The sequence below is a fragment of the Glandiceps talaboti genome, chromosome 4, assembly GCF_964340395.1.
Source record: "Glandiceps talaboti chromosome 4, keGlaTala1.1, whole genome shotgun sequence".
In the NCBI taxonomy this organism is placed as follows: Eukaryota; Metazoa; Hemichordata; class Enteropneusta; family Spengelidae; genus Glandiceps; species Glandiceps talaboti.
Window position 1 is genome coordinate 21,819,681 of NC_135552.1, and position 18,103 is coordinate 21,837,783.

General features: G+C 35.3%; 1 protein-coding gene across 1 annotated transcript; it reads left to right on the forward strand.

Moving 5' to 3' along the window:
- Positions 1 to 945: 945 nt before the first annotated feature.
- LOC144433766 (calpain-7-like) lies at positions 946 to 17,168 on the forward strand. The gene is made up of 20 exons (XM_078122128.1): positions 946 to 1,254; positions 2,537 to 2,642; positions 3,258 to 3,427; positions 4,259 to 4,326; positions 5,081 to 5,419; positions 6,045 to 6,134; positions 6,551 to 6,677; positions 6,953 to 7,038; positions 7,348 to 7,441; positions 7,617 to 7,763; positions 8,405 to 8,632; positions 9,767 to 9,911; positions 10,408 to 10,507; positions 11,024 to 11,150; positions 11,532 to 11,607; positions 11,916 to 12,061; positions 13,205 to 13,267; positions 13,936 to 14,075; positions 14,708 to 14,794; positions 15,550 to 17,168. Exons 1-20 carry the CDS (start codon positions 1,099 to 1,101, stop codon positions 15,692 to 15,694), a joined length of 2,640 nt encoding a protein of 879 aa, XP_077978254.1. The 5' UTR covers positions 946 to 1,098; the 3' UTR covers positions 15,695 to 17,168.
- The last annotated feature ends 935 nt before the right edge of the window (positions 17,169 to 18,103 follow it).

An 18,103-nucleotide genomic window follows, 5' to 3' on the forward strand; every position in this document is an offset into this window, starting at 1 on the left:
GTTTCACTACCAAAATCCGTAGACGATTTAGCAGCCACCCGTTATTGGTCAAGAGTAAAGATGACCGTTCCAGACTTCTTGGAGAGGACGATGATGGCGACTAAAAATCTGCTGTGAAAGTGCTACTGTGCCAATTGTGTTTTGTACGTTTTGTTAAATATAAATATATCTGTAAAAAATAAACCGTGTTTCAGTTTATACAAGCTACGACAAAGTGTTGGCTGATTTTGTTCGTATTACGGGGACACGAAATCACACCTTGTATCGGTACTTTTCTATTATATATGGGCCTACACATAACATAGGTGATTATGATATTCAACATTGTTTTTCAAGTATTCTTTGATTCTATGGTAGGGGGGTTTATGGAATTCCGCATGTGTCATCACTACCTTTATGCTTAAAAAAATGAAAACAAACTCAGTTTTCAAACATCAAAGCAACAAAGCTTTTTCCCCCATAAACTTACGATCGATTTATGTAAAGATCGCGATCTTTACATGTAAGTGTAAACTACACAAAATACATTTCAGTGGACTTGAAAACTAAACTTTGAAACGAGAATTTTGAACAATTAGTTCAGTCATATTTTTGTACACAAAAAAGATTTTTTTTTTACCACCGCTGACTAATATCAATTTTATTATTTGACATAACCTTGCATAAAAACAAGACTGTGTTTCATTTAAGGGAGTAGGCGTAATTGCACCACTGTAAGTGGCAGGGGAACTTTACACACATTCACACAAACACATACGCATATGTATGAACGACACCCTTCTCTTCATATGACCATTAACAGAGTACGCAGACGAAATATTAGAAATTTAGATAAATATCCCTATGGGCATCAGTGAAACACATTAATTTTGTCGATGGGGTAGAATTATAGCGCCCTCGCCGACACTTTCAAAATATCGTGCAAACAACCGAACCAAACATGGCTGTCTGTCAAGTGAGCAACACTTCCGGGATCGTAAATTGCTGCTAAATTCATGGTATTCGGCAAGATTATGAGTAGCTGACTCTTCTGAGTATAGTTGATGCAAATTTGAAATAATTTATATATTAGGCAGTTGAATTTAGAGAGGGAAGGGTATGTTTTGGGACGATTACACGGACCGCTACGGATCTGAGTATCCAAGTCCAACCATGAACACTGATGCTTTGATACAGGATGCGATCAAGTTTGCTACCAACGCTACGCGATGTGACCAGAGCGGTGACTACAAAGTGGCAATATTTTATTACACGGTAAAGTACCATTTTATTTATATTTATGATAATACTGTCGAATATGTATATTTGTTTAGAACAATGCACAAACAATGTAATCAATTACAAGCTATTTATGATCACAACTTCACAAGAACCTTTGCAAGTGTAGATTTAATAACAATTAAAGTAAGAACAGACTAGACGATTCTAAAGGTTTCTATATAAATATGTAATTTGTAAGATAAATTTCAGCAGACGTCAAAATGTGAAAATATTGATCGTAGTTGATTGAAATGTAAAGTTTAGATGTAGTGTATCGTAAAGTATCATTTTCATTTGTCATAAAACGTACGCATAATAACATAGTCTCAAATATTAGGCATTCTTTGTCGTAATAAATCTACTCTTAGAAAAAATTGAAATGTAATCATTCTTGATTGCAATTCATCCTCATGAGCCGTGATGCAAGTACCAGTGTGAATGTGAGTCATACCGTGACCTTTGACCTGAATGCTACCGTCTTTTATACTTTTAAAGTGATGTACATGTAATTTGTACTTGTTGCACAAACTATAAATATCGCTTCTTGAAACGATGACCCATTTCCCTTATTTACCATTCAAAAAAAAATTTGCTGTCGAAATACGACCAAGTATAATGTCAACACAAGTAGTCAAACAGTAACTGAAATATGCGCATATTATGTATGGATTCAAATTATTGCTTTTTTTTCTGATGGTAATGAACCATCAGTTAGCCCAGAGGCTTGGCTATCTGACTTGATATACTTGTTTAACAGTATAGCCCAGAGACTTATTTGGCTTGACAGTATAGTTCAGAGATTTGGCTATCTGACTTGACTTACTAGTTTGTTGACAGTATAGTCCAGAGATTTGGCTATCTGACTTGACTTACTAGTTTGTTGACAGTATAGTCCAGAGATTTGGCTATCTGACTTCACTTACTAGTTTGTTGACAGTATAGCCCAGAGCCTTGGCTATATGACTTGACATACTGGCTTGACAGTATAGCCCAGAGACTTGGCTATATGACTTGACATACTAGGTTGACAGTGTAGCCCAGAGACTTGACTAGACATACTGGTTTGACAGTAAACCCAGTTGGCTATCTGACTTGATATACCGACTCATCGGGCAAACAAAAAGTTACATTATCAAACCAGATAGCCAAGTCTCTAGGATAAACACTGACCTGAGCACAGGTGTTTGATTTTTGCTTGCACATATTTCAGTCACTGTTGACTCAAAAGGAAAATAAATATTGATCTGAATTTAAATTATCTTCTTTTTTTTAACAGGAAGCGATTGAAGCTTTGTACAATGCATTGTCAATAAACCCAGATCCAAGTTTAATAGAAAAATACAATGAATACATTAACAGAAGAAAAGAACTTGAAGAACAAAGTAAGAATCAAGACTTAGTTCTTTTGTAGAATGCCATCTTCCAACCACAAGGAGGTGGACTTCGGTATATATTTTCTTCCCATGTAGGGAGTGGTGGAATGGACTATACTATACTATACTATTCATTAGCAAGTCAAAATTATAGAATGCATGTTGGGGGGAAAAATTCTTGAAAATCAAAGTACTTTAAATCTTTCCAAACTTTGTCATATAAAAGCTTATTCCCGGTCCTTTTGAAATAATAAAGGAGATTTGGAATTCCCCATCTTGAAATCGACAATCTTTTTATTTCCCATAGAATTAACTCATGATCCGTTGGCCACATCACATTCTAAAATAGTTTAATTTTGTATCATTTTGACCTCTATATTAAAAATATGTACAGTGACCTCTCATTTTTTTTCAATGTTACTTGAGGATTGGTTTGAGTAAATACATATTATCATAAAAGCTTATTTTAGGACAGTATGGAATCAAAATAAAATGCTACGAACATTTCAAATTATTCCATGTACCATTTTTCTGTGTCCATCATCCCACTCCTTTCATGTATCTGTTTCTTGAACATATGCTATGAAGAAAAGAAATGTAATGTTTTGTTTCTATCGTTGATAGTGCACATACAAACAAATCAGAAGCCAGCCACTCCAGTTAAAACAAAAGACCAAATTGCAATGGAACGTGCCCAGTTTTTAATTAAACAGGCTTTTGAAGAAGATGCACAAGGCAGTGTAAAAGAAGCTACAGAGTTATATTTACAGGCCGCTGAAATATGTCTAGAAACGGTAAGGAGATCTTTGTAAAGTCTCAAGTCAGATTATGATGTTGGTTTTTATATAGTACTTTCCCACTTTGTTCTCAAAACAAATTATTACCTATGGTACAGGTCTATAGCGGCACACCAGCCCTTTATACTTCCTCATCTCCCTGGAGAGCATACAATCCATTGCAGCCTTTATAATCACACAGGATTAAAGCATTCACATTACAACGTCTATCCTACCAGGTCCCCAATTCTGCATCTGGGTTGACAGTTTAGGTGCAGTGCACTGATTGTCTTCTTTATTGTGTTATGTTGACTGTTATACTTTAAGTATATAGTATATGTGCAATTGTATTTGTTTGTTTGTTTGTTTGTTTGTTTGTTTGTTTGTTTGTTTGTTTGTTTCTTTAATGAAAGACCAACAGGAGCAAGTCCCCTTTACAGGCTCCTAAAAAATGATAAACTTGAGAAAAAGACAAGAATACAAAACACACACAAACATGTCAAACAAACAAAACTAAGAACATGCACATAAAAACACATTGCATTTTTAACATTTCTCAGAGATAAAGAAAAGTCAATATTTGAAATACTACGACAAAGACCATTATAAGTTGTCATACATCTCTGAATGGCACAGTGTTTAAAAATATTAATTCTACTGACATCAGGTCTAAAACAAGTAAACATTTCTAGTTCTCCTCTGTGGAACATTAAAACGTAACTATTACTGCTCCATAGGATGTACTTATTCTTATTTCATAGGAGAGATCACTGTAATTTCTTGTATCTTCACTTTGCATCTGTTGTTCTTTGATAGTCAATATTTGTTTCATTATTTTGTATTTCTTAGAGGAAATCAACCAGGGATGTTTCTCTACAGAACAAAATGAAAAAATTGGCATCGCAAGCATTGGATAGGTGAGTTGGGAAAATCATACTTTGGTAGAGTCCTGGTGGTAGATATCTTCATCAGGACTCTGTCACAATGATTAGTATTATGTAATACTTGAGGTAGTCTAGATGCTACTCTCGGTATCAAATAATCTCTTGACCACCGTCTAGCTTAATGAGAAATCATAAACCAAAAGTTTTTCATGCAAATGAGTAAACCCCCAACTGTTAGAATGATGTGAGATGATGTATAAGTAGCATTCTGATTTGACAAATAAACCATTTAATATTTGAAAATAATGTAACTCTCCCACAATAAACACTAACTTATCAATGGATAGAATTCTGTGATTGATTAACAAAGTCATGATGTTAATGACTGTGTGGGTGGCTTCAGTTGAATTTGAAATTTCACCTCAGGACCTCATTGAGCTAGACACAAAGCAAGATCTTGAGATTTGAAGCCACAGATAGCATTAGACTATACTTGAGGATACAAAAAAAGTACATCATAAAAGGAAAGTGTAGGTATGTTTGTTGAACTCCTAGGTATCGGAGGTATAGTTACGTTGTCCAAGCTAATACAAAATACTGACAATTCAGCAAAACCAGGAGACAGATGGTGAGTCTATTGTTCAACCATATTGCAGACATCAATTAACAGTACTAAGAGCTGGTGCTATATGTCTTTGAACATAGAAGATTTCTTTTGTCACAAATATAAATTGTTGATAAAATAATGAAATTTATCTCAAAAAGTATAATTTATTTCTGTTCACAGAGCAGAAACATTGAAGAAACCAAAAGAAGAATCCATCCCATCACTACCAACCCCTCCTTCAACATTACCAAGCCTTGATGACGATGATGACAATGACAATGCAAGTGGGGGAGGAACTGGGGGAGGAAGTGGTGGAGGCAAGCCAAGTCCAAAACCAGTCAATAAAGGACATCATGGCCATGTCGGGAATACTTCAATCCCTGTTTCTCCAAAACCAGTTTTACCAACTAGTGTGGGTGGAAGTAGTATTGGAAGTGGAGGTGGAGGGGGAGGAGGAGGAGGAAGAGGAGGTGGAGGGGGAGGTAGTTTCTATACACAAGAAGAAATAGCTGTACTAAGGTAAGGTTGCATGGTTAAAATATAATGTATTATATATCCCTAATTCAATGCTAGAACACTGAGGCTCCATACATTGATGTTTTGGATATTATACACTGTATCATAATCTAATGTAAATTCGAAAATTGAAATACTGATGCCACCTGTGCAACACCCAAGTGCTCTAGTGTTATTTAAGCAGGAGGAAATTGAGGTAGCCAAAGAAAACCTGCTTTGCTTGGTCGGGTCAAACTTAATATCACCCTTCTTATGTACAGATCTGAGAAATTTTTAATCAAACCCATCCGATTCTTGGTGGGTTTAAACCCAGACTGCAGTGGTAAGAGGCAAACGAGCTAACCACTCTGTCACCAACAAACCCATTGAATTTTTGACGAGCTAACCACTCTGTCACCAACAAACCCATTGAATTTTTGAATTTCGATTTGGAGTGATAAAATTTGTAACTTGACCCTGTACCCTTCATAGAGCTTCAAACCTAATCACGTTTTTTTTAATTTTGTTTGAGTTGTATAAAGTATTGTGGTAAACAAACTTCATCATAGTAATATCAGACCTAGTAATTTTCAGTTTGACCATTTCTATCACAATGTAATTGTTATGTTATGTATCTTTCTCTTTACAGGAGAACATCATATATTAATGGCAAAGAGTATGTGCCATTTATTTCACAAGCTGATCTGAAGGAAACGTTTGCATACAAAATACCTTTCAGGTAATTTTTTTTCTTGTGATATTTACATGTAAGTGCATGTGCATGTATGTATGTGGGTATATGAACATACATCATGAGTGTATGTGTTTGTATGTGTGAGTGCATGATTGTGTTAATATATGTGACTCTGTATTTATGCATGTGTTTGTATGTGACAAATGTGTGCATGTTTTTGCATGTGTGTATACATGTGTGCGTGCGTGCATGCGCGCGTGTGTGTGTGTGTGTGTGTGTGTGTGTGTGTGTGTGTGTGTGTGTGTGTGTGTGTACATATTAGATGTCACTATAACACGTATAGTACATATGCAAGATTTGTTTCATAATAATAATTCTGATGATGGACACAACTACTCTGGGAATAAAGATGAAGCCAAATCTGTAACATTCACCATGGATATTTTTACCCTTTTTTGTAGTGACTCCCATGGAAAGCTTCAACTGTCGCCAAAACAAAAAGAAAAATTTGCCAAATGGATCAGACCAGATGAAATGCTTAGTGAACCACAAATGATATATGCAGTATCTAGTTTTAGTATCAAACAGGTAAGACACAGTATGCCTTGATTCAGTCAAGGAAAATACTCATGACATAAGGGGGCCTTTAAGTAAGAAGAGTGTCGTTTAGAACAACACAGGGTTTTCCCTGAGCACTTTTGTTCCTATTCCTTCTTCACTGACATCTTTGTTTGCATAGTCTTCCTAACTTCCTAAAAGTTTGATAGATATATTTTAAGTCAATTTGCAGTCTGTGATAGTCAAATTACTACAAAGGACTCGCAAAATTAATGTGACCATGGAAACTGGTTTTCTCTTTACAGACTGTTGTATCGGACTGTTCATTTGTTGCTTCTCTTGCCATTAGTGCACAATATGAACGGAGATTTCAGAAACAACTGATCACAAGGTAAGAAAGACAGTGAGGTACAGTCATAACCTGTATCATTCAGTATTTTGTGTGGAGCTGGACAGTGACTTATTGATACAGTGATTACATCGCATAGAGTGTCACAGTTTTAAAATTACATTGTAGAATATCAATCTATTCAGCATCCTGTATTCTATGAAGAAATGTTTGCTACAGAAAGTAACAGTCATCACCCCTTGCTATTCACATACTTGAAACCCCATTTTTCACCCATTGGTAACAATTTATATTATGAAATATATATGTTTGATGGTAAACACTGAATGTTAGTTTTTATGTTTCACACAGAGTTATCTACCCACAAAATAAACAAGGACAACCTGTCTATAATCCATGTGGAAAGTATATGGTGAAATTAAATCTGAATGGAGTTAAGAGAAAAGTAGGTTGAGTATTAATTGTTAACTGAACAGAAAAAGGAGGGAAGGACAGACAGACAGACAGACAGAAAGACAGACATGCACAGAGAAGCGAGAGGGAGGGAGGGAGTGAGTGAGAAATTCAATTGTAAAATGTCTTCATTTGTAATTGACAGTAACATTTATGACATCTTACAGGTTATAATTGACGATACTTTACCAGTCGATAAGTACGGTGAACTGCTATGTTCATTTTCCAACAACAAAAATGAACTGTGGGTATCATTGCTAGAGAAGGCCTACATGAAAGTCATGGGAGGCTATGATTTCCCTGGATCTAATTCAGTAAGTATCAAAGAAAGAACTTTATTTTGAAATGTGAACCAAGAAGTAATCTATACAGACTTACAAATATTATATTTACATGAAATGGAATTTCTATTTTGTGATGTTGATAGAGGGCGCTATATATCTTGCATAGAATGAATAACTAATTGCTCGTTTTCCATAATACTGAGTGATCCAGGTGTAAATAATGTAGTTGGCAATTTGCAAATGCAGGCAACCTTTCTGAAAGTATGCTTCTTTTTATGTCATGATTACAATAACAGCCATACAAAGAATTACAAATACATTTGATAAAAATGATTTTTGTAGGAAAACACACTCTAACTCAGCTGGAATATTGACACTATGAGTTGGCTAAACCAGATTGATATTACTTGTATAAACACTAAACACAAAAAGGAAACAACTTGGCACATGAATCTTATAAAATTTTACAACTTATTAGTTTGTACACAAACAAGGCACATTTGAATTTGTATCGATCATATACATGTACACCTGTCCTTCATAATCCAAACTCCAATGCTGTTTTTAATGTGTTACATGTGTTAGTTAGTTGTATATCACTAAATGAATTAGTAAGTTTTGATAACAATCTCCAATAATTCAGATTCTGTTATGTTATTTTTTTCTGCCAGAATATAGATTTACATGCCTTGACTGGGTGGATACCAGAGAGGGTTGCAATCCGAGTTGGATCAGCAGAGTTCAACAAAGACCAAGTATTCAACAAAATGCTCAAAAAATTCCACCAAGGTCATGTGCTAATTACCATGGCAACAGGAATGTTATCAGACGCCATAGCTGATCGGGCTGGATTGGTATCAACCCATGCCTATGCAATGCTGGATATTAAACACATCAAGGTAAATAACAGTTGTGATCAACTTGGATGAAATGTCAAACAACATTTTTTAATGAGTTATTAATGCTCATTACAAGATGAAGTTGTTAAACTTGAAATGCCAGATTAATATGATTCAAAGTTATTTAAAATGTTATTGTATGATTAAGATTGTGATAAACATACCAAAAAAAAAAACCGATTGAGGACAACTCTCTCACCTATGGCTTAAATTTATGCTAAGTTATAGCTAACGTTATAGCTAACCCTCAAATGTGATGACACCAGGGTAATAGAAGTATTGTGCCATTGCTGTACATGTAGCAGTGAGAGAGAGAGAGAGAGAGAGAGAGAGAGAGAGAGAGAGAGAGAGAGAGAGAGAGAGAGAGAGAGAGAGAGAGAGAGAGAGAGAGAGAGAGAGAGAGAGAGAGAGAGAGAGAGAGAGAGAGAGAGAGAGAGAGAGAGAGAGAGAGAGAGAGAGAGAGAGAGAGAGAGAGAGAGAGAGAGAGAGAGAGAGAAGGGGAGGGAGGAGGGAGGGAGGGAGGGAGGGAGGGAGGGAGGGAGAGAGAGAGAGAGAGAGAGAGAGAGAGAGAGAGAGAGAGAGAGAGAGAGAGAGAGAGAGAGAGAGAGAGAGAGAAGAGAGAGAGAGAGAGAGAGAGAGAGAGAGAGAGAGAGAGAGAGAGAGAGAGAGAGAGAGAGAGAGAGAGAGGAGAGAGAGAGGGTGGGGGGGGGGCAGGCAGACAGACAGACAGGCAGACAGACAGACAGACAGACAGATAAACACGCATGCAGACAGCCAGACAATCAAAACAAACAAACAAAACAAACAAACAGCAGGAGAATCAACAAAAGTGAGGAAGTGTAATTGTACCCAGGTCCCTTGATAGATAAAGACAGTTTCCTGTTACAAAATTAGAAGACACTGGATGCTATTTTGTATGTACATCGATTATAACAAAAAAAAAAGATATCCTATAAAAGCCTAGCAATGTAGTTTTGAATTTAAATGAGTCATTTGCATAATTAATGAATTTACCAATAAAGAGATAAACCATGTATGGTTATTCAGATGATTTCTGTAAGATAAAGAATCTAAAGACTAACTTTCTGTTATTATGGAAGGCATGCAGTTAACATCTGGTATTATTTCTTACAGGGAAAGAAACTTTTCCAGCTGAAAAATCCCTGGAATCACCTGAGATGGAAAGGAAATTATTCAGAGAAAGACACGGAGCATTGGACCCCAGATTTACAGAAAGCACTAAACTATGACCCCAAGACTGCTCAGCAATATGATAATGGTATAGAACTTTATAGAACTATTTGAACTATGACCCCAAGACTGCTCAGCAATATGACAATGGTTTAGAACTTTACAACAACAACCCTACATGTAGATAACTTCTTCAACTCCCTTGGGAGTGTACAATTCATTTTAGTCTCTGTAAGTGCATAGACTTAAAGCATTCACATCACACCCTCTATGCTACCAAGTCCTCAATTATAGAGCTGGGTCGACTGTGGCTGAATTGAAGTTCAAATCTTGTCCAAGGACTTTAGTCATTCAGAGACAAAAGGCAGCAGCATTGCATGAACCTACATTTGCAGAGTCCAAGTCATTACTCTAACCATGTGACCATCATGTGATCAGGAATTTTTAAATTTTAACAAATACAAATTTAAAATTTTAAATGTGGAATTAGTAAAAAAAAAATTATATTTGTAGAACTATTTGAATGTAATGAAGTGGGTGAGTTCTTATTTCTTATCTATATTTCATTGATCTTTTCATTACAGGAGTGTTTTGGATTGACTATGAATCACTTTGTGAGTTTTATGATGTTATTTACATGAATTGGAATCCAGATTTATTCAAATATACCTATGTAACCCATCAGTAAGTTATAAGAATTTCAAATATTTTTTTTTTTGCAATAGATTTCAGATTTACATATGTGTGAAATTTACCAACGGGCAGAGTTCAGAGTGGGCTATAAGTATGACCCATGTCTGTGTGTCTGCTCATGTCACACCCACAACTCAGTTTCAACCAAACTTGGTACAAATGTCATACTATAGCGGGGTACATAATGTGCATGTCATTAAATTCTGTGATCTTGTTCAGACTGGTACATATTGTACACGTGAGGCAAACTATAGTCAAAGGACTACACTATTTATTAATCTGGGGCTTTTAACTTAATTATTAGATTTTCAAAATTTCACCCCTGTTTCCATAATATCTCCCTACCAGGATCCAATAGTAAACTTAGTCACAGATCAAACTATTCAGCAGGAAGGGTGGTGTAGGAGATTTGGAGGATGGATCACAATGATCCAATGAAATTTGGCTGTAAGTCAATTCACATCACTGACTGATATATATATGATATGTGTATCTTGACTGTTTCAGTTCATGGAGTGCAAAGGAAGGTCCAAAGAAAGACAATTATAATATAGGGGACAATCCGCAGTATAAACTTGAGGTCAAAGGTCAAGGAGCTGTCTGGGCCCTGCTTTCCAGGCATATCACTGAGAAGGTATGTGAACAAATAGTCTGGTCAAACAAATGAGAATTGATGGGATTGGACAATATAGAGGGCTGGTGACTGCCGTATGATTTTTAGTCCTCATGTTTCCTTATGTGGGGCGCCCTCTTGTGGTGCTTCTTTCAAAAATGAGTGCAAGGTGAAATAAGCAGATCATGGTGTATTGTACACAGCACACTATTATACAGACACACAGGCACTAAACAAAACAAGATATTTTAATCAAATGTATTAATGTAGTCAAATTTCCTCACTGTGCCATGTGAAAGAGTTTGTCAATCAAAGTGAGAAAACTAACAACTTTTAAAACTGACGTGTGTACATTTAGACATACACTTATTTATATTACATCTTGACTTTTTTCTATTGTAGGATGATTTTGCTGAAAACAAAGAGTACATTACGTTATTAGTTTACAAAACTGGAGGCAAAAAAGTCTTCTATCCCAGTGAGTATATCTATTTTTCTGCTATGCTGTTTTGAACTGAAAATTTGATGTATTTTGCGACAGAAAAGTATAATTTCATCAGGTTTGTCAAGAAGTGGTTATCTCATAGAAAACTATACTTCACTAATAATGTTTAGCTCTTAAAATATTAGTTATAGTGTGGCATAAAAGTTACATAATGGTTTACTTACTGTGTGTATAGTGATTTTATAGTTTGACAGATGTCTGTACCCCAAATGGCTAATATATGCAATGATAGTGAATACTGCCTTCACCTAATAAGTATGTATATGATTATGTTTCTGTAGATGACCCACCACCTTACATTGATGGCACTAGGATCAACAGTCCTCACTACTTGTGTAAAATGTTAGTGTCAGACAAAGATTCTAGTAACTATACACTTGTAGTATCCCAGTATGAAAAGAATAATTCAATACATTACACACTAAGGGTAAGTAACATATGCAGTGGCTGGACTTTATCTGATAGTATACTGGAAACTCCTTCCTCACTCTTTCTGACTGTCCCCTATTATGTATTACCGTAATTCCTCGGGTTTGCGCCCTCACACGGGCAAGCGCCCAAGCCTTTCTTTTTTACAATGTCGACTTTTGGCAAAGTTACGGGAACCCCCCCCCCCCCCCCCCCCCCCCATACCTAAACTTTGAATAGATGATTGTGTATGTGTGAGCTAATAAAAGAAGAACGTAAATCCTGGTATGTGACGAATGAAATTTTTGTTCTTCCCGGTAAGTACTATATATGTATAATGATGTCACTTTCTTTCTCCCACTCTGTCCTTCCACTGTCTGTCTGTCTGTCTATGTCTGTCTGTATGTATGTATGTATGTATGTATGTATGTCTGTCTGTCTGTCTGTCTGTCTGTCTGTCTTTGTCACTCTTTAACAATCAATAACTCAGTCAATCAATCAATCAATCAATCATTTATAACACGTTGTAGTTGGGTATAAAGTCTTTATTCTCACACACAAGTACGTCAAATAATATTATACTTCAACAGTTCAAACGGGGCGCCTCATTCATTCAATATACCTTGTGACACAATCCTCAAAACATAATTTAGTTCAATAATAGGATATTAATCATTCTGGATGAATTTGTTTTCTGTTTAGTCCATGCCATATAGTGCCCATCAATTCTGAAAATCTATACCTTTTGTAGGTAGAAAATATATGAGTTTGAAAAACTCATATATTTTCTACCTACAAAAGGTATAGATTTTCAGAATTGATGGGCACTATATGGCAAGCCATAGCCACCACAAGTTCTTTGTCTGTATTTTATTTGATGGAAGATGTCAAACTGTTGTTTACGGAGCAAATGAACAGTATATAAAAAAAGTTAATTGTTGTAGACTTGGGTTTGGTTTGATCATCATATGTTGAGAACCTTGTATTGAAAGTGGATGTTTAGAGAAATGGGAGATATATTAATACACTGTAATAGTTTGGCCTCTAGGGGGTGCTGTTCAGAAGCTTTCGTGTTCTGTCTTGACGCTTCTTTCAAAAATAACTGAATATACAAGACAAAGGACTTACATGTGATTTTTTAAATTCTTATTTCTGTCAATAGATATATGGAAGTTGTGATTTCAAGTTAACCAAAGTACCAGAGCCATACGTCAGTGAAAAAGAAGTAAGTGAACTGAAGAATACTATCAGTCTCTCAAAATAGTGTGATGGGATGTGACTTGATCTACAGTCTTCTTACCATCAACTACAGAACAATATTGCTGAGTCATTGATGTTTGCACACAAAATCTTATTCAAATTACAATGCTTTGTGAAGAAACTATTGGATTGACACATTTTTTGATTTTTACAAAACATTGCCTAGAAAAATACCATTTTAGATTTAGCTCATTATGTAAAGAAACTGTTTGATTAACTTAAAACAAAATGTTATCAAAAAAAATGTACATGGGGAAGGTAAGATCTTCAGTAAACTTGAACTTCAAAATGTGATGATTCTTGTCTTATGTTATCCTGATCTGGAACTCTTTTAGAATTGCATCAGAAAAATTATACATGAAAATAAACTCGTTCTGTCATTCTTCATATTTTATATTTCTAAATTGATATTTCTAACGTTGTCAATTATGATGCAATGATTGGTTATGAAACATGGGACATTTCTGTATTTTTTGCTGCAGTTAATTTATGATCCAGCAAATCTCTTACTGTAAACATTGTGTTTCCATGGTAATTAATAGTTTACAGGTACAGTACAGTTTTTTGTCTTTCATGTGACTGCAATATGGCTTACTCCAACTTTTGTTGTTGTTTTTTTTATGATAATTATAGTTGACAGGTCATTGGAAAGGAAGAACAGCTGGTGGTTGTGGTAACTACCCTGATACCTATAGAAATAACCCTATCTACCAAGTCAGTTTACAGAATAATGGTAATGGTAATTATTTGATGGTGGACCTCAAAGGACCTAAGTAAGTTATCTCTGTGTAGAGTCAGTGTAGACCTTAAAGAACCTAATACAGGAAATGACATCACATTTACCACAATCTCTTTGTCTTGACAGAGGTGATTGTAAATGTGATATCATTTCCTGTATGATTTTCCCATAAACCTTTGCTAGAAATCCCAAAATATTGCTGAACACATGTCAAGTGCAGTAGAGCTTCTTCACAAGATTTAAAATCTGAGTATTAAAGTCACCAAGGTGTTATTTTATCACCCAACATCATATGTAAGTTGATAGCAGTAATCAATACAAATGTACTAAAGGCAGTCATAAGTCTGACTGGACTTTGACTTTAAACTATGAGTTACATTAACCTGTTGTAAATAGCTTGTGTTAGCATAATCTCGCGGATATTTACAGTCGAATGGCAACTAAAGGGTTAACAGGGGTTTTAGTTAAGTTAATATTTTGGAGACAGGCAAGGTAAAAAAAACGACAGAAATCTTGATGCCTAAGCATTTACAGTTGACTTAGGGCACATCACACATCATTTATTAGAAGTTTAATGTCGTCATGGACATAACCATCCCTAAAATAAACACCCCAAATAAATTTTGAGGTTGTATTTGACATGTTGTTGTTCCATTTGATTGACAGAGAGTACAGTGTAGGGTTTGATGTCACATGTGTTACTGCGACTGGTGTAGGTACAAAGTTTACAAAAGTACATTCTGGAGATTACAGGTAAGTAAATGAATTCTGATCACACTGTACAGACCTTGCAAATATTTTATCCAGCCCCCAACAGTTTGAAAGCTGTATGTTTATAACGTTAACTTTGTTTTGCACCAAGAAATACCAGTAGTTCACTAAAGCTTTCACCAGGTATCCACCATGGCTTCTTTAGTGTTTTTTTTCAAATTATTGGAAGTTAAATTTAATTTATGAACATAGACGGAACATTTGCACAGATGAGCTTTCATCATTCAGTTTGAAAGATGTGATCTTCAAGTACAAATGAATGAATGAATGAATGAATAGATGAATTTTGTTCAGAATTTTCCAATTACTGTTATTTATGTATCTCTGTACTTGAATATTACAACTATCCAAGATGTTAGGTTATATTTTAGCACAACTGGACGAAGGTTTAGTGTTGCTATAAGGATTGAACAGTGTGTGTGTATGTATGTATGTATGTATGTATGTATGTATGTATGTATGTATGTATGTATGTATGTATGTGTGTGTGTGTCTGTCTGTCTGTGTTTGTCTGTGTGTATGTATGTATATGTGTGTATGTGTGTGTGCGCATGTATGTGTGTGTGTGTGTGTGTGTGTGTGTGTGTGTGTGTGTGTGTGTGTTTGTGTCTGTCTGTCTGTGTTTGTCTGTGTCACCAAATGTCAAATTTCTGTACCCATCTGCATCTTTTCACCACTAGCTCAACTGTCTGTACAGTTGTATAATTTGTATGACACACATATTATTTCCCCATCAGACGAGGTTTCACCATCAAACAGTTAGAAGACGTACCAGGTGGCACCTACAACATTATGGTTAGCACCTTCAAACAAGGACAAGAAGGACCGTTCTTTTTCACGATATCCGCATCATGTGCCATGACAGTCAGTCAGTTACAGTAGAACATTATAATGATGATCAACGGATGATGATGATGATGTCAAGTTGGTTTTCTGAGTTGCTGTCTCCTATTACATTCCCATCACAACATTAATTATGGAATTATCTTTGATATTAAAGAAAGACTCTTTGCCAAGAAATTATGAAATCAGGAATCTGTAACATAGCTTGTACATTTCAGATACAATCATTACAATCATGGAAGTATAGTGGGTTCTACTTCCATGTTATAATCAATCATCAGAACTGAAATCATGCAAATTTTTGAAAAAGCAATGGAAGATAAACCCATGTTAGAATTTAATATGGCCATTTTCTTGACAACAATACAGTGGACCCAAAAGTTCTTTGATTATTTCCAAGGACCCAGAACAAACTTTCATATTGCAAAGTTTGGAGAGATTATAAGAACTTTCTAATTGGTTTTTAGGGAAGTTGGTCTCTGGGGCATGTTCTGCAGCATCGAACGTCCTATGATCAGAAATACTCATTATTGTAATGATCAATAAACAGGAAATAATTTGATACTCTCAGTTTTATTTAAGATCTCAATATTTGCACAACTCAGTTTTAAAGTAAACTAAATGAATGTGTGTGCACGCACGTGTGTGTGTGTGTGCATGCATGCGTGCATGTGTACAGCTATTTAAAACTATTAGATTTTGTAAGATTAACTTAATTATGTGAAATATTACATTTTATGGCTGCCTAGATGGATCCTTCACCTTCATAGCATAGAGCTTCACAGTGTTATAGCATTAGATGCATGATATAAGTACGTGGGTTATTTTCCTTTTGCGTTTTCAGGACTATATTCCATTATGGTGCTAATAAAGTACATCCCCACTTTCCCTCTTCACTTGATGTGACAGAACCTGATGTCACATGAGTGCACATGTGGTGTACTAGAGGTACACATGATTTTGGGGTTCTCTGTGGCCATACTTTCACGAGTGTAACAAGTGAAAATGCAACAGAAAACGCTGCAAGCACGAGTGCAAATATCCCATAATCTTTGGTACATAATCATTCCCTGTAATCTTTGGCACATATGTAATAATAGCTAGAACACAAGACTAGTTCAAAGGATTTAGATTTTTCGTGTTCAGCACGTTAAACTAGTCTGTAAGGTACACCATGGTGTGGTGCCCTCACACATCTGCCAACCTCACTCACTGGGCGAAATGACATTGAGGTATCTTACTGTCTACAATTTTGCATGGTCCTTGTTAAAACTGCAAATGAAGATATACTTGTACTGGGAAAACTTTAGTTTATTAATATGCAAAACAACAATGGTCTAGATAGTCAGTACATGGATTAGTAATAGAACTGTTTTTTAAACATTCTAAATATTTTTGTTTTGTTCTGTAACTTCGGTTGATATTTATGCATGAAGTAGTGGTTGGAACATATTTCCTGTGTGTTATAGATAACACAAGGTATAGAAATCATGCTTAAAACTGAACCACGAATTGTCTAACAATCTTGTAAATAAAGAAATTGTTTTTTAGAAGTCTGACAACAGTGTTATGTCTTTATTCTATACCACACAATTTTAATCTATGCATAAATCAAAATCCTTGTACTAACTATGTCTCCCCCCCCCCCCCCCCATGTTCATCTAGACAGGTGAATTATTCAATTTTAAAATTCATGTCACTTTGGAGAAAGTACAATGACTTTCCTTAGAATATAGTACAATTGCTCCAACATTTGAAAAATATAAAACCAATCAATCTTTGAATGTCCAAGATTGTGGATGAACATAATTTGCTTTCTTTTCATTAAGTAGAGGGTTTTTCATCATTGCATAAACTTCATTCTTTTACTTACTGGTGAATTTCGTTTTTTTTCACATCCTGAAAGTTATATCAGCATGACATATATCAGACATTTTATTTGACAAAGTGTGTAGTTGTGTTTTTATAATACATAAATACTGCCGGGGCACAAATTGAGTAGAAATTTCACGGTATAAACATTTTCCACTTCATACAACAATATTTGTTACAGAGTGCAAACAAATTGGCTTAAAATAAGGATTCGAAGCATTCAAAAAAAAAAAAAAAATTCTACAATAGCTACTGGTGATTCCTTGTGCAAGTACCGGTAAGTACACATGGACGTTTTAAGTTCTCAGAAAAATAACGTTGATTGTAAACAGACTACGTCCTTCGTTTCAATATGCCATGTTCCTGTTGTCTACCTTGCAGTCATTTTTGTAATAAGTTTCACAGGAGGGCTGTGGCCACCCAAGTTTAGAAGAAATCGGGGTCAACAGAATGTACCTAAAAAAAAGCTCCACGAGTTCATGAGAATTACTTGATGTGAAACAGCATTATTAGAATTTTTTTTCACTGGGAGAAAATACGTCCAACTTTTAAAACTATAATTTTTCAAAGCAGGCT

Excerpts from the sequence above, each read along its gene's own strand:
- LOC144433766 (XM_078122128.1), top strand. The coding sequence starts at position 1,099 with ATGTTTTGGGACGATTACACGGACCGCTACGGATCTGAGTATCCAAGT. Across the intron at positions 5,420-6,044 it reads GAAGAAATAGCTGTACTAAG|GAGAACATCATATATTAATG; the intron begins GTAAGGTTGCAT and ends TTCTCTTTACAG. Across the intron at positions 7,442-7,616 it reads TGAATGGAGTTAAGAGAAAA|GTTATAATTGACGATACTTT; the intron begins GTAGGTTGAGTA and ends GACATCTTACAG.